Source organism: Coptis chinensis, chromosome 4, assembly GCF_015680905.1.
Source record: "Coptis chinensis isolate HL-2020 chromosome 4, ASM1568090v1, whole genome shotgun sequence".
NCBI lineage: Eukaryota > Viridiplantae > Streptophyta > Magnoliopsida > Ranunculales > Ranunculaceae > Coptis > Coptis chinensis.
Window position 1 is genome coordinate 70,168,852 of NC_141459.1, and position 15,756 is coordinate 70,184,607.

General features: G+C 35.5%; 3 protein-coding genes across 6 annotated transcripts; all 3 read right to left on the minus strand.

Annotated features, from left to right (window-relative positions):
- Window positions 1-1,341: 1,341 nt before the first annotated feature.
- On the minus strand, window positions 1,342-5,159 carry MGP1 (MALE GAMETOPHYTE DEFECTIVE 1). Of its 2 annotated transcripts, none has more exons than XM_086557396.1 (7): window positions 4,869-5,159; window positions 4,413-4,506; window positions 3,986-4,130; window positions 3,583-3,693; window positions 3,278-3,424; window positions 2,277-2,399; window positions 1,342-1,674 (listed from the first exon to the last, which is right to left on the minus strand). In XM_086557396.1, exons 1-7 carry the CDS (start codon window positions 4,908-4,910, stop codon window positions 1,611-1,613), a joined length of 726 nt encoding a protein of 241 aa, XP_086413522.1. In that variant the 5' UTR covers window positions 4,911-5,159; the 3' UTR covers window positions 1,342-1,610. The 2 variants fall into 2 exon arrangements, with proteins under 2 accessions (XP_086413522.1, XP_086413521.1); XM_086557395.1 differs by having other exon boundaries at window positions 4,413-4,509; window positions 4,869-5,086.
- A 3-nt stretch (window positions 5,160-5,162) lies between these two features.
- Window positions 5,163-9,559, minus strand: LOC147504593 (DUF1995 domain protein, putative (DUF1995)). Its single transcript, XM_086557394.1, has 9 exons — window positions 9,175-9,559; window positions 9,000-9,087; window positions 8,356-8,469; window positions 7,925-8,007; window positions 7,213-7,327; window positions 6,495-6,586; window positions 6,006-6,071; window positions 5,800-5,893; window positions 5,163-5,445 (listed from the first exon to the last, which is right to left on the minus strand). The coding sequence occupies exons 1-9, from the start codon at window positions 9,462-9,464 to the stop codon at window positions 5,335-5,337; spliced, it is 1,053 nt and encodes a 350-aa protein (XP_086413520.1). The 5' UTR covers window positions 9,465-9,559; the 3' UTR covers window positions 5,163-5,334.
- Window positions 9,560-11,676: 2,117 nt separating this feature from the next.
- On the minus strand, window positions 11,677-14,988 carry CPISCA (chloroplast-localized ISCA-like protein). 3 transcript variants are annotated; one of them, XM_086557399.1, is made up of 3 exons: window positions 14,769-14,987; window positions 13,577-13,792; window positions 11,677-12,005 (listed from the first exon to the last, which is right to left on the minus strand). In XM_086557399.1, exons 1-3 carry the CDS (start codon window positions 14,941-14,943, stop codon window positions 11,863-11,865), a joined length of 534 nt encoding a protein of 177 aa, XP_086413525.1. In that variant the 5' UTR covers window positions 14,944-14,987; the 3' UTR covers window positions 11,677-11,862. The 3 variants fall into 3 exon arrangements, with proteins under 3 accessions (XP_086413525.1, XP_086413524.1, XP_086413523.1); XM_086557398.1 differs by having other exon boundaries at window positions 13,577-13,795; window positions 14,769-14,986; XM_086557397.1 differs by lacking the exon at window positions 11,677-12,005 and adding an exon at window positions 12,709-13,029 and having other exon boundaries at window positions 13,577-13,795; window positions 14,769-14,988.
- Between the last annotated feature and the right edge of the window lie 768 nt (window positions 14,989-15,756).

A 15,756-nucleotide genomic window follows, 5' to 3' on the forward strand; every position in this document is an offset into this window, starting at 1 on the left:
GCCTGGGGTTAGTGAACTTTCAAATGGGGCACTGCCACCTTGATCCTCTCTGCAACTGACCACTGAGTGTCTGATGTGTTACTGATTAGAGAAGTCCAAAAGAGGGGGGGGGGGGACTGTTAAAAGGGTCTTAAATTTAGAAAGACTCAAAAAGCCAGCCAAAATTATGACTTTCACCAGCATATGCTATAATAAGTTCAGGAGACAGACGATATAGTTTCTGCCGTCTGTGTGTTAAATTTCAACGGACGGCATAAACTGTGTCGTCCGTTCAAAAAAAATTCAAAAAATTATGGACGGACGGCATAAACTATGCCGTCCGTATCATTTAGCACATCAAAACAGAAAACGCAATTGGATTGGTTTTTTGATTTTGGAGAGCCAAATTTAGCTGGACAAGCTAAAAGGCCTATGTGGCACTTTTAACATCTCTCCATTGGACTTGCTCTTACTGAGACTAGATGGATGCCCTACTGCGGACTCAGTTTTAGACAAGTATAATCTTTGGGAGAGTTGGGGCATAAAAAAGTTGATGGTCGGGAAAGACAGACACCGCTTAAAAGTATGAGTGTCTATATTTTTTGAATTCTGATCCAATATTTTTCCGAATTTGGCAATGCTATTTGTATTATGAAATTTCAATATCCAATTTTTCCGAAAAATAATTAGATCGGAATTGGATGTGTTTTCAAAATCCAATTTTTCCGAAAAATAATTAGATCGGAATTGGATGTGTTTTCAAAATCCAATCCGATCCAATTTCCGATTAATTTCCAAATTTTTAACATGGTCTATTTCATATAGTTACTAAATTAAAATTACATATAGTTTACAAACCAAATAAAAACCCTAGAGAAGTAAAACAATCAATATTGTCATTCTAATACATGTCTCAATTTATCTAATTAATATACTAACATAAAAAAAAAAAATTGTTGAAATGAACGTGTTAAAAAGTCTAAATTGTTTACTGAATTAATACATTTCAAAATGATTGCTAAATAAATGTATTAACTGGATAAAAAATAATTATTCTAAAAGAAAATCTGATTATATAATTCAAATTTCCGATTTACTTCTATATTTTATAGATTCCGAAATTTCCAAAAAATTTCCGATTTTCAAAACTTTCCGAATTCAGAAAAAAAGTTATCATCCAAGAAATAATTGGATCGGATTTGGAAAAGATATTGCCATCCCGAAAAAAAATTGGAAATTTTTCCGAAAGCCCTTTATCCGATCGGAAGTCACCTACTTAAAACAGATAATCTGTCAAAAAGTAGCACAGCACAACACAATCTCCACATATTTACGTATCAGCCATTTCCAGATCTTGGTAACTAATAAAATGAGCAAACTCTCTATAAAACATCCTCCCTTGCCCTAATAAGATTTCCATGGAAACAGGGGAACCAAGTTATCAGTACATTTAACAAGCTGATTTGTCCTTATTATTAAGTCAATGAGACAATCTTCCACAGAAGAAGGGGCAGCCTCATCTTGACAAGTTGAATTACCCGCCAACAAGTGTAGCATTTCTTAGGAATAACAAGAAATTGTCAAATTGTGCCTAAAATTTGCAGAACAGGTAATATAAAAAAAATTCAATCTTAAAGGAAGTTCCGGATATCCAGCGACTTGACGTCAGGCATTTCCTCATCTTTGAACTCCTCACTGAAATACATAAAGAGGATAAATTAAATACTAAATAACAGAATAGCACATCACAGAAGCACACCCAAAAAAGGTGTCTCAATGATCACAAAATGTCCAATGGTACACAAAAATGTCTTAAATCGCATGCAAAAGACATTGCATGAACGCCAAAGCTTAGAAAGGAAGTGAACCTTTACCAATGTTTATAGCCCCAGTAATGAAATTTAAAAGTGCACATTCTTGATAATTTATGAATAGCAATGTCATGAGTGCTAATTTATAATCAATTAGTAAGGCTTTTGTAGTGGTCTTCATCTAAAATAATATTTCCAAATGAAAAACCCATGTTGATCACAAAGTGAAAAAACGGTACAGTTGATAATAGACAACATTCTGCTACAGCAGATGCTCTTTGACCTCTATTACTCATTGTCAGTTGTCACTCAACACGTTGACTGATTGAAAATGAAGGATAATGGACTAGTGTTTAGTCTATTTATAAAAAGATAGGCATCGAAAAAATAATGTGGTCTAGCACAAGTTCAAACAAGAGCAGTTACTCAGACCATTCCATTGCCAAATTAGAAAATATTGAGCAATATACTGAAAAAGAAACATACCGCTTCTGCTGTGTGTCCATTGCTTCAAGAGCATCCTTCTTTAACTCTTCCAACTGTGCCTTTGCAATTTTGAGCTCAAGCTGTTCTTCATACTTGGGAAGGTCTTCCTTGCGAATGCCAAGCCTGAATTAGGTGCAAAAAATGCAAGAATGGTAAGTTGCAATTCAGCTTCTAAACTCTTTCGGAAGCAACAAGACAAACATTTAAATTCTGAAATAAACATCCTCAAATTTATTAATTTTTTTAAAAAAAGGACAGATACTTCAAATTTACTAAAACATGGATTGGCCAAAACCTGCTGTGGGAGTATTAATTGACAAGGCTATTATATAAAAAGCATGACTTATGAATCGTAACCTTATGCAAATACTTCTGCATGGAGCACATAATTTCCTATCTAAGCTCCAAGTAAAATACTTCAAGTAAGTTGGAGCAATTTTTTCCAACGACTAAGCTCCACATGGAATTGTTAGATTTGACTCATTTAAATTTATCCAGTCTGTTACCCTAAATAACACGTCAAAATTAGTATACAAGCGGTATTTCCACGATGCAAGAAACATACTAGCAAATGAAAGAACAAATGTGTCAATAAAACTACAATACTCTTAACAAAATTTTGGGACATGAAGAAAACATGCCCATGCAAAATTAGAGAAATGAAAGCTGCAATGATGACTGCTAAGGTCTTAGGGACACACACACGAGACAAATGAATGCATTTGAATTCTGAACCTAGCACAAAGATGGGCATTATCAAACTAAAAGCAACACGCATTCTGATTCTGGTCATACAGGAAGAGGCCAGTGTAAGGATTGATTGGTGAATCATATTAGTACAAAAGGGAAGATTTGAAAGAATCTGGAACGCAAAAACACAGAACGAATATGCTTCTTATCCAATGATTAATTATGCAATTGGTTCCTAAACATGTTAACTTGTTCAAGCTACTTACTATACAAAAAATAATAAGAAAAAGAGATAAAGTTTGGAGTAGTACTTCTTGTTAATTTTATCAAACTCTGCTGTAAGAAGAGCCATTCCCTTCTTGTCTGATCTCAAAAGTGACTTCTTGAGCTCCTTTTCAACTTTCTCCAATGCATCCATCATCATAGCCTCTACACCAAGGTCATCAGACAGACCTCTCCTGCAAACAAATAACATTAAGCATATACAAATTACAAAATCTAAAGAATTATGCAACTGTAGTGTCACATTTAAAGGGGGAGGGGGGATTCAAAACCAATGGTATTAGTGAAACTAATAATAGTACAATAAACTTCATGAACTCCAAGTAAAACATACTTGATCCTTATCTCCTTTAAAGTTAGTAGATATGTTCGAGCATCTGGGATATTTTGTGTCCGTGATTGAATGGTATACTTAATCCGCTCAGATTCTGAGAGCAAACCTGCTCTGCAAGGCATCAAAAGGAAACACACACAGATGCATAAGTGCCACTATAATACTCACAGAATCACGACAATGAAATTAACCAGTAATGGAACTCTGACCAAATACTTCAGGTACTACGATGTTTTCCAATTCATGCCCGTGTTTAAATAAGTCCCTTTTTTAAAGAAAAGTAAATCACAATATGTATGTCACATGAACTCTATTTTGGTTTGATGAGATGCAAGTATGTAATTATGCAGTTATACATTATCCTCTCTGGAAGCCAAAAAGAAGAAGATAGATGGTTTCTTACTTTTCTCTAACAGTCTTCATGACATTTGTATATTGAGTTACTGCAGCAGGATCCTCTGGAGCTATAGTAATCTTCTCCTTCCGTAGCACCCCAATTGCAGTCTCAAATTTGTTCTTCACCTCCAGAAATATGTTCTTCAACATCTCTTTTAGTCCCCATAGAAATGCAATTGTCAGTAACAATATATCATAGGAACCAATATAGGCATTAAAATCTAATTGACAATTATTAATATAAGGAACCCAAGTTCACAATATTCGGTTATCATATTTAAAAAACTAAAAATAAAGTAATAAGATTATACCATGTAAAAATATATCATAATTCTAATTTCTTTGAAAGAAAAAAAACACTGAAGTAAAATTGGGTTACATCACTTAATACAGTAAAAACTTATGCACAAGGAGAAGAAAGTGCAAAAACTCACCATCTCCTTTGAGGGATGGGCGTGCAGCTTCTTTGGCGAAAAAACGAACTTGTGGCATATGCTGTTGTTGTAGAGTGATCTGACCTCTAATCAACTGCTGCAACACAAGAAAACAGATAATTCTATGAGAAAACACAACCTCAAAAACAAGATACTCATCTGGGCCCAAAATGTTGTTTCGTTGGTTTCTGTCTCTCTTCTCTTCTTCTTCGCCCCAAACTCACCTTTACTCTCCACTGCTAGCAGTTATACTAGTACCCCCATTACAATGCACTTGTTTAAACAGAATGCCAACGATCCTACTACAATCACTCAAGTAGTGACATTTATCTAGCCATTTCTAATTTCCAAATCAATTCAATTAAGTCACAACATATAGAAACAATAACATTAAATCCCAATTAATATAAAGCCCTAATTTGAGAAATGAGAATTGAGAATAAACCTCGTTTTTACCTGTTTGGATCGGGACAGTATACGGCGAGTAGCGAAAGACATGTTTCCAGGATCCGATTATTACTACAAAACCAATTCTTCTTTCTTTTTAGAATTTGAGGTCTCAGCTGAGAAGAGCAAGAGAAAACTTATAAATGGAGAGAGAAATATTCCTCGTGATCTAAAAAAAATAAAGACAACGTGGACGGCTGAGATTGTCTTGTTTTTGTTGGATAAATAGAGTGTGATTTTTTTATTGTGAGTCACATGTGGGCCCATTATTGTCAACACTATTATTCACAAAGTAGTTTACTGTTTACGTATTCAACGAGTTTTGCCGCATGCACTTTATTTTTTCTTCGTGGTGTTAATCAAGTATGATTACAGAATTGCAGATTACATTACACAGTTACATTGTGATGGGGCCTAATTCACAAGAGAAGCTGTAACTACCCTTTATAGAATCCAAAAAAGAAAACAAGGAAGATCATCTTGAGATGACTTTCATGAATCGGTTTACTGAAGAAAATATCCCTGCTGCTCTATCCAACAATGAAGGGCCATTGTCTGATTTCTCTTGTACGTCCCCAAATATTATCTGCGTAAGTATGAGAAAGAAACACACAGATTAGTGACATGATCCAGCCACGTGACTATTCAACATTACCATCTTACATACTACAAAACCAGTGAGACAACCACACACCTGATCCAGATAAAAGACAAGTAAAGCAATCATGGAATGATCAGACTTAATATGCTACCTAGCTTTACTATCAAACCTGTTAGATAATTAAGCAGTATGTAACAGCTCACTCCCATTGCAGGGGAGCCATAGTGCATCATATTGTAGCTCGTCTCTATGACTTTTTTGTTTTGTTTGCTAGATATATTAACACCCTGGATAGCATCTAAAAACAGCACCAGTAGGGAATTATTTTGATTAACTAACCTCCAGGTCTTCAGCATCTGGACGGCTAATTTGTTCTTTCGCCAGCAAATATCTATTTGGTCTCTCCTTGTCATCATAGAACACCTTCCACAATCTAGAAAAAAAATGGTAAAACAAGAGAATCAGAGGAACTGAACCTGTATAACTCAATAATTGATCACAATAGCATATCGTCCAGAACATAACAAGTGTTTATCGGTTCTCACCCTGGATAGCATCTAAAAACAGCACCAGCAGGGAATGGTCTCATCGAGTATACCGTTGTAAAAGTACTGCAGAGTATTATCCAAAAAAGTTTAATATCAGCAATGGTCAAATTGTATGTACTAAGAACAAAGATGCCACTTTGAGGTATATAGATGAAACGTGTTCATCGTTTGTCATAATTTCTCATGGCTTATCTTCACTACCTGGGAGTCCCACAAGCCAATTATCATATTCATTTTGAGCATCTCCATTTGATAAGTTACATCTTCTTTTAAGGCATGCTTGTTCAAATGTTTTTCATATCACTATAGTCAGTATTACACCCACTCTCTTAAAGACTTCAACCTAATTTGCTCCATTTTACGAGAGCTGTTTTACAAGGCATGTCCCTGTTTCCTTACATCCATCGCAGAAAAAAGATAACCTAATCAATTTACTTTTCAATATCCAGCGAATAAGACTGGATTGAAGACAGAAGAATGGTGTACCTCAAAAAATATCTACGCAGTTTTCGAACATTGAACCCAACTCCTACATCTTCACTGATTAGACGAGGGTTCCACATGATGAGAGGCCTTGGCTAACAAAACAAAAATCAATATGTAGTGTGAGAAAAATCATTCTTCCTACTAAATCACTGTACAAGCAATGTTGCTAAATAAGAAAAGAACTGTAAAGGTCTTAAGTTCTGGAGCATCCAACTCCCTGCGATTTCCGCAAGGAGTGGAGCGGCCCCAAGAGTTTGTAAGTGCATTCCTAGAAAATTTCAGTATTGTATGAGGCACGACACATCGATACTTCTAGGTTGTGGCATCAAAATCTTGGTACATATAAGGTGCGTGTATGAAATATGACTTGTAAACGTCTATGCTTGTACCTTTGTGCATCTCCATGAGATACAACCAATTAACTAAAGCAACTTGTAATGATCTCATTCATCAAAAACTGTACATTGATAGGTCCAAAAACCAGAAACTACCGAAGGACATGAACCTTTGACTCCACAGTTTACTGAGTTTAGCCACCATGTTATCATCTTTCAAGAAGAAACAGAAATTTATAGATGAAGGTACACACATATTTGTCCATATATAAGTACTTTACCATGAACTTTTTTTTTAAGTAACAAAAAGAAATCATGAAAAGTAGCATAAAGTTCCTCTATACATTTTCTCCTAGAGAAGAATGAGGAGATTAGAAGGATACCGGATCATCTGACAGATACTTTGCAATTCTCTCTACATACTCCAACATCTGATAGTCAGGCACCACCATAACAACTAGTTCATCTTCGCTCTCTACAGGCTTACGGTCGCTTAGGCTGCATAAGAATGGATATAGATAATAAGAAACGAAAGAAACACAAACCATAGACAGTCAACTTTTTCATACATTGGGAAAAAGAAAGGCAGCATTTGAATCTGTAAGTATTACAAGGTTATACAAAATTAAACTTTTAAGAGTGTTAATTTAGTGAAATAGAGCTACAGATAATGACACGTGAATCAAGACTACATAAGCAATAACTGTTGTAGTGCAAAGCAATCGAAACAGATATTCGTCAGTGGTCTAGGCCTCTAGGGAGACCAGATCATCAATTTGTCATGGTCATTCCAAGCTCTACTACTTATATAAGAGTCCCACTTGTATAATTCCCTCTTCACAATACACAGAATTTGAGGGGTAATTTACCTAGATGCTCTGTTGAAGAAATGCTGTCCCATACCAGGTCATTCTATTGAGACTCAAATACATATTATTGATAAAATCATTTGACAGGAAAGACAAAATATGGCCATTACCAAGTCAGCGTCTCATACTCTCATCTAACACGATACACAACTCGCAGTAAGTATAATTCTCTACAAACTTAATACCAGGTATTTGCAGTTGAACTTTGTGACATTTCAGTGATTACCTAGCAAACCCAAAAGCTGCATCTTTCCACTGATATTTCAGAAGTGCAGCCGCTCCAGCATCAGGAAATATGGCTTTTACTCTCTACCATGAAAAATTTGTTAGAACTTGGCAATAGCAGTTTTAAGTTTAGCATTCAGAATTCATTTTCCACAAAGAGGTTGTCAATCTGACACATTTATTAATTGACAAGGGCTAATGATTCCAAACAATCGTTGGTGTTTTTATAAATTTAGCTCACTTTAGTTGCAAACTAGTAAATCCAGTAGAAAAACACAAAGAGAGTGCCAATCTGATTTCTTCATTAGTTCACTGAAAGTCTCTAATTGATGATGCCAAACATCTCTAGATGTCAGAAAATCAAGGAACGAAGGAATAGGTAGAAGTAGAACCCAAACACTATTAGAATCTAAAACAACGCTTTCTCCTGACCTGACATCCTGTTTCTTTTATAAGTGTCTCCAAGAATATCCTCGACAGTCCCCATAGCTCAGCTTGGGCCCCTTCATCATCAAGAAACTGCAACTGTGGGATCAAGAGCTCCACCTACAAGTAAACAATTGAAAAATAAGTACAACCTAAAGGTGCAAGAGAATTTCGAATTTTATAGTAGTAAGTACAAATTTTCAGTATAAAGCCTTATGATGGGAAATGCAGAGAACACAAGCAGAAAGAGGGGATAGTTTATGGAATTGTACCACGAACCTTTAGAAAACCAAGACCTAAACACCTCCTACTTGCAATCCAAGTACTGCAGCCTTATTTACTCTAGGCCTCAAGGCAGAATTAAAGACATTTTGATAAGCGAATTGTTAGCAACCAGCTTATTTTATAATACTTACTGATTTTTTATTGGAGGTGTCAAGCTGTCAAAATTCATAAAATCAGTCTCATGATCAGGGTTCTTGAAACTGCTAGATATTTTGTGGGTGGCCCTAAAATTAATCACGATTGCACTATGATATCCGCCACTTGTGATATCGATTACTTCAGAAATTAATAAATCAAATACAATGTAACAAGTTTTTTTTTGTAATAAGCAAATAATACATTTTCACACAAGAAGGAAGACTTACAATGGCTCTCAAGCCTCCGGAAAGGACGAACGTTGCAGCTGCTTCACTTGATTGTCTAACTGCACCCTCCAAGTCAGATGGTAAACAACTGTAACATCAAAACAAAACATAACATTAACCAACACACGTACAGTGGCAAGTCTGTAACAAAAAATATAAAGAAAGAAAAAGAAACCTGTCATCTTCTTCTTCTTCTTCTTCTGTTTCAAGTGTCGGTTGTTCTTGAGTATCATCATCTAAAGTAGAAAATGATGAAGCAGTTTCATCATGAGTTTCGAACTTGTCAAATTTAGCATGGGTACGTGATAGTAACTCAGCATGTGAACTTTGCAACCGGATGTCTTGGGACCCACTTGGAATAGAGGGAGAAAATGAGTATGAGAAACGGGGAGTGGTGAAGGTGGTGGTGCTAGTAGTAGTAGTAGAAGGTGGACAGCCCCTGAAGCTAGGGACAGAAGAAGCCATAAAAACGAGTGGAACACAAAATGATTCTTATAAATACTTCCTTTCTCTCTCTCCTTATCGGAATGCCTTGGGTCCCACTTGATTGAATGGACATGCATGCATTTTGATAGGTGGTCTATAGATTGAAAAATGTCTTGCAATTGCAATTTTGTTTATTTCACATATGATTCTGAATTTCTGATGGTTATTAAAAAGAATATATTTCTTACAAGATTATCTTAGATATTTAATAAACAGTTAATCTAGATAGTTATATATATTTATTTCTATGGCTTTCATTTTAAAATATCTTCTACAGTATACTTCACCTCCTTACTCTATAAATATCTCAATTCATGGAGAGCACTATTGTGTTATTTTCATTAGAATTATGGCAAATATAGATGGAGATATTTAGTCCATAGTTGCCTAGCTATTGTCTCCCTCCTTGCTAGTGTTTAGACCAAATTGGCAGCATTGTCCAGCCAAGGGGAAGAGAAGAAAACTTGAGATGAATAGCAAGAGAAGGGTCTAATAAGTTTGGGAGAATGTAATGTATTTGTTGTTCGTTTAGTAAATAACCTATTGGGTTCAGCTGAAGTTATCACCTGCACTTAGTGAAAACTCACCTAATGTTCTATTCATCCATTTATACACATTAAAAAAGGGCGGAAGAGTATGAAGATATCACAACTCGTTAATTTCAGCGGCTCAAAACTGGGTGTAGAAGGAATGGAAGGATTGGCCTTAAACATGTACATGTATTGGAAAGATTGAGCCTTACACACTTATCAATAAAATCGTTTATGTTTTACATTTAAAACAATGAAATTGATTGAAGAAAATGTTAAGCAACTTACCAATATTGTTTGAAATTGATTGAAGAAAATGTTAAGCAACTTACCAATATTGTTTGAAAGATTCAACTAATATCCTAACAATCTCCTCCAATGTTTGATGTTCTCCCAGCGTACTCTAATTTAGCTTGAAAATGACATGTGCAACTATTTATACTTCTAAAGATAAAATGTTGATCTTCTGGTTCAGGATTATATTATTTTAGGAGTGATACTTGCTTTAGCCTATGCTAAATTGCTAATGCCATCATTGAGACAGATTCACAATACCTCCTCGACTCTCAACCAGTGCAATGGAAAGCTTATGATCTTCAAATGGACATTAAGCACCGTTATTGGCAGCTCCTGAGTTTCAAAGGGCCCTGCGTACATACTTCATTTGGAACTATCAGAAAATTGAAATATAACTATTGTGAATCTTTCACTGTACGTGTACGTATACATCCATATAGCTATATCACCCTCCCCCTTTCTTTAGTAGTATTGTTTCAACAAAAAACAAAGGGATTATTATATACTCTCGACCATCTTAGATACGCTCCAATCAACAAATACTAATGATCAGTAAAAAAAATGGTTTAAGAATTAGCCAAAGGGTTTTAAAGTTTCTTCGATATTCAAATAGTGGATTTTGAATGCTAAGAAAATGAGTGTATCTGCCATTAGGGACTGGAATGGAGGATGTATTACTGCTGGCCTGCTGCTACCCAACAGAGTAGAGCTTTATCAAACATTGAAGCACACTTGTTAGCATTGGACTTCTGCTACCCAACAGAGTAGAGCTTTATCAAACATTGAAGCACACTTGTTAGCATTGGACTTCGCCACGCACAAGCATCTGTCTGGAAGCCATGTATTTAGAAGAGAGACCCTAATTTCCCCATTTAATGAGAGAGAAATCCTAATTAGCTCTAGTTAACCCAAGACAGAGAAGAATTCAAATTAGCTCATCCCTCTTTAAACTCTTTTGAACCACTTCTGCAACTGGAAACTCTTGGCCTATGAGTCAGGCTGACTGGCTAGATCATATGGACCTAAGAACTATTATATGTACTGTCCGGATGCAATTATGCATGTTTTAATATGAATATTATCTATGGAGTTTTTATCAAAAAAAAACAAATAGTAGGATTTTTTTTTTTTTTTGGGTAACTACATAGTAGAATTTATGAGATCAAAATTTATGAATAGAATTGAAACCCACCCTAAAGCATGCGTGGTACACCATCACAATCACCATCACCATCACCTGCAATGTGAATTGTCCAATTGCAAAATACGGTACCTAGCAGTTCTGTCGAGGGCAAAGTCCACCAGAGTGCTCAACTGGTTCAAGATACACAAACCTAAAATTCCAATTAGATAGGCAAAGAGGATTTGTAGCAACTTGGCCAGCTTTTCTGATTGGAATTCTGGAAATTGCTTAATTCAAAATACATGGATATGAAACAGGTATTTAACAAGAAACAAATAGAACATTACTCCAATTGCCAATCTATAAAAGTGGGATATACTAATTAATGTTACAAGTATATATGGTTTCTAGTTCTACACGTATGATATTACATTTCAGCAGTAAATGATTTACCGCAACCACAAGTCTGTGTAGCATTGGGATTCTTGAATGAGAAGCCTCCACCAATGAGCGCATCACTGAAGTCTAACTGCATTCCATATACGAAGAGAAGACTCTTTGGATCGCAAACTGTACACAAAAGGCAAAAAAGGAATGGAAAGGCATGAAAAATGCAACTCTTCATCGGTCACTGCATATAGATATTATCATAGTATTTCCTGGAGGTGAATCTTATCTGTAATATCAAGTAATCAATCAATTCATATCTTAAGCTCTAAAAAGAAAATGATAATCATATCCTGTTGATTGAATACCTGTTGTATACAATATAAAAAATATACACTTCTACAACGACCGAATCTAGGTCGAAAAAGAAGACATACATAGTAATTGTCGAACAAAATCCCAACACAACAACACACGGATATAGGCTTATGAGTGTGAAACATGTTACCCATCTTTTTTTTTTTGCTCGGTTCATGTTACCCATCTTCCACTTCCATTGGTCACAAACCCAAATAGTAGAACTGTGAAAAAAGAGAGGTCCAAACAAAATTGGCAATTCCCAATCTTTGTGAGCTTCTACGACAAGATGAAACATGAAGAACATTTCCAGCTGATTAAGTTCAGGCAAGTAATCCAAAAAGAGTGTACTTACATAAGTTGATAAGAGTATAAAAATAGTTATCTTTACAATACATTTAAAAATCTACAAAAGACTGGAGAGATGGTTGCTTCCTAGAATGACGTGAAGGAAATCCATGAAATGGAAACAGGCTAAAAAAGGAAATAATGATGGAGGATGTCACTAACGACAGAAAAAGAGGCCTACAACATAAAGGATAATACAAGTGGCCACAAACACTACGAGCATATGCATGGAGGCAGGGAAGGGATATAACTCAGTGGTAGAGTGTCACCTTGACGTGGTGGAAGTCATCAGTTTGAGCCTAATTATCCCTAAATCCAATGCGAGTTTTTCTATTTTGACTTGTTCCCCCACCATGATCGAATGAAAATGGATAAGAGGCTCGTGGGATTGACGTGAGGGGGTAGAAATGGATATATTTCTGGGAGCAACCTCCAGGCGAATATGAAGCGCATGGATACAAGTTATGCCTTGGAATGAAAGACAATTCTGAATCTGCTTTGTCTACGAACAAAGAAGCTATAAGTAATGCAAGTTTTCACAATTTAAACGAAATAAAGGACGAATCTATATTATTTTGGTTACTTTATATAAAAAAGAAAGGCCATCATAGATTTGATGGCATAGAAAATATTTGCCGAGTTTGCTCCTTTGAGACAATTCTCTTCCTAAGCTATAATCTTCATGTGGAGTTACAATTTGGGTGCTAGTCATTAAGACTTGTGCATTAATCAAATGGTAGGTAATACCTACATGATCAAAGCCATAAAATATAAATAGTTTGGTGTCATCTGTGTGGTTACTGGAATACTGGCAACAGCAAGGTTGGATGTGTGATTGTACGCCTACTCATATCTTGCAGAGAAATATACCAATCTAGACAAAATATGGAGGAAATTTATTTTAGTTTGCAGGTTCCACAACTTTGAAAGGAAGAATTGAGTCTTCTAGAAAGAAAGAATGTGACTGCCAAAATAAAATCTATAATTACTCATGTTAATAGTGATCCTTCTAACTAAAGCTCCTCTAAAAAGAAGACAGAGAGGCATACCAATCACAAAACCGTTGTATTCCATTACAGAATCATCACTTCTTGCATTAGCTCTATTCTCAAACTCCATTGAATACGACATGCCAGAGCATCCACCCTGTTTAACTCCAATTCTCAGGCATAAATCTTCATTTTTATCAGATCTCATCTTATTCAAATGCTTCAGTGCATTTTCAGTTAGTGAAATAGCGGGTGCAAGTGCTTCTGAGGTTGGTGCTGCTGAAACATTAAACGGGTCCATTGTAAGCACAGGAAGACAGCATTATTGTTTAAAATATGCCTTGAGACAGAAATGTATGATTGTGAATTCACTTGACCAAGCTTGTGCTATACGTCTCAAATAAACTTCAGGCTGTATGATATAAGAAGAGAAGGGAATACACCTTAAGCTTGCCAACAAAAAAGAGCTAGAACTCCAATTTTCCGGAGGCTTTTGCGCCAGATTTATAGGTCAAGATATTTGCAGATTCACTGTATCTACCTAATTTTAGGTTTACATAATCTATTCAAAATCACTAAAGTTGTGCTAGTCTACACTTAAGCTGGTCAAGATATTTGTAGAGGTTTATAGTGTTTACCTAGTCTTATAGGTTTACGTAATCCATTCAATATCAGTGGTGCTAATCTATACTTACGCTTTATTCTTGGAGCAAGGCTTTATGTCATCCCTATTAGTTCTATTTTCATTTCATTAACAAAGTATCTCTCCTTTTGGAGGTGTTCTCTTCCTCTAAACAAAAAGAGGTCATTAAACACGGGGAACATCCACTAATGTCTTGCAATGGATGCATTCTCACAGTCATGTTAATTGGATCTGTAAGTAACACCAAACTTCACATCCCACGTTTTATATAGCCATGTTTACTCTTCTCAATGTTAACAGACACGAGTTTGGGAATCACTATTGTCTAACCGATAAAAAAAAAAAAAAAAACTAATTACCAAGTCTTCATTCTCCTCTCTTCCTAACACAAGGCAGACTAAGCTTCAAATTAAACTTATTACAATATAAAAGAATAAATGTTTACACAAATAATCTTACACAAAACAAAAAAATTACATAAATTTCACCAAGGTGGGAAAATTGCAAGAAGGGTATTGTGCAAATCAAATTAAAATCAACAAATACTTAAGAAAAAACAAAAAAGAATGAAAATTTCCAAGAAATTTAGAAAGAGAGAAGAAATATTACCAGCTACAGAAGAAGAACGAATAGAGATGGAAGTTGTAAGTTTGAGAAATCGAGGTGAAGATCGAAAAGAGAGAGAAAGTGAAGATTTAGGTAAAGGTAAATAGTTTCTGATGATTGGACAGTTGAGGCGAGGAGAAGAATTAGTACTTGTTGCAGAAAGAGCCATGAAAGCCATTGGAACAAAATCTGAAACAACAAATAATAATAATAATTAGACCTTCGTGGTTTACTGGACTATATATATATATATATATACAAAGGTTTTGGTGGGTCCATGTTTTCAATTTTGACGGTCAGTATTATTCCTCAAATTAACAGTTCAAATGGACGAAACTGCCCCTGCGTATTCTTCATCTTCTCCTCAGACTTTCTTCTCCATGTTTTTGGCAATAAAATAAAAATAGTGGGGAGACTTTTTTCTCCGTGTTTTTGGTAATAAAATAGAAATAGTAGGAGTAGTATAGTACTTCCGGTAAAGAATAGTTGATTTATTATTCTTCAACTGGCGCAAAATGAAAAGAAAACGAAGATGCTTCTTTACTTATTTACACTAGATAACTGCTAAGCAGTGGGGCATGAGCGGAGAGTGGAGAAAAGAGAGGGAGAGATGGGTTTATGGGTGGGTAGAGAAGGAGAGGGAGAGGGAGAAGGAACTAAGGAGGGAGAGAAAGGAATAGGTGAGGACAGAAAGACAGAAACCTACCAAACAACTTTTTGTCCCACTTATGACTTATCCCTCACTCCTCCCAAAAAAGTTCGTTCCGCTCATTTGACTACTGTTTTCCGTTTGAATATATTTGTATAATGAGTAGTTTTAGTGTACAATTTTATATTAGTATGCATTAAATTATTCATGTTTTCCGATAAGTACACACATAAGTAATAACGCATCTAAAGAGCACTCGACTGAAGTCAATATAAAGACTGGTCAAGCAAGGACACATCAGAATTCTAAAACAAACTATGTAACAGAATGACAGCTCATTTT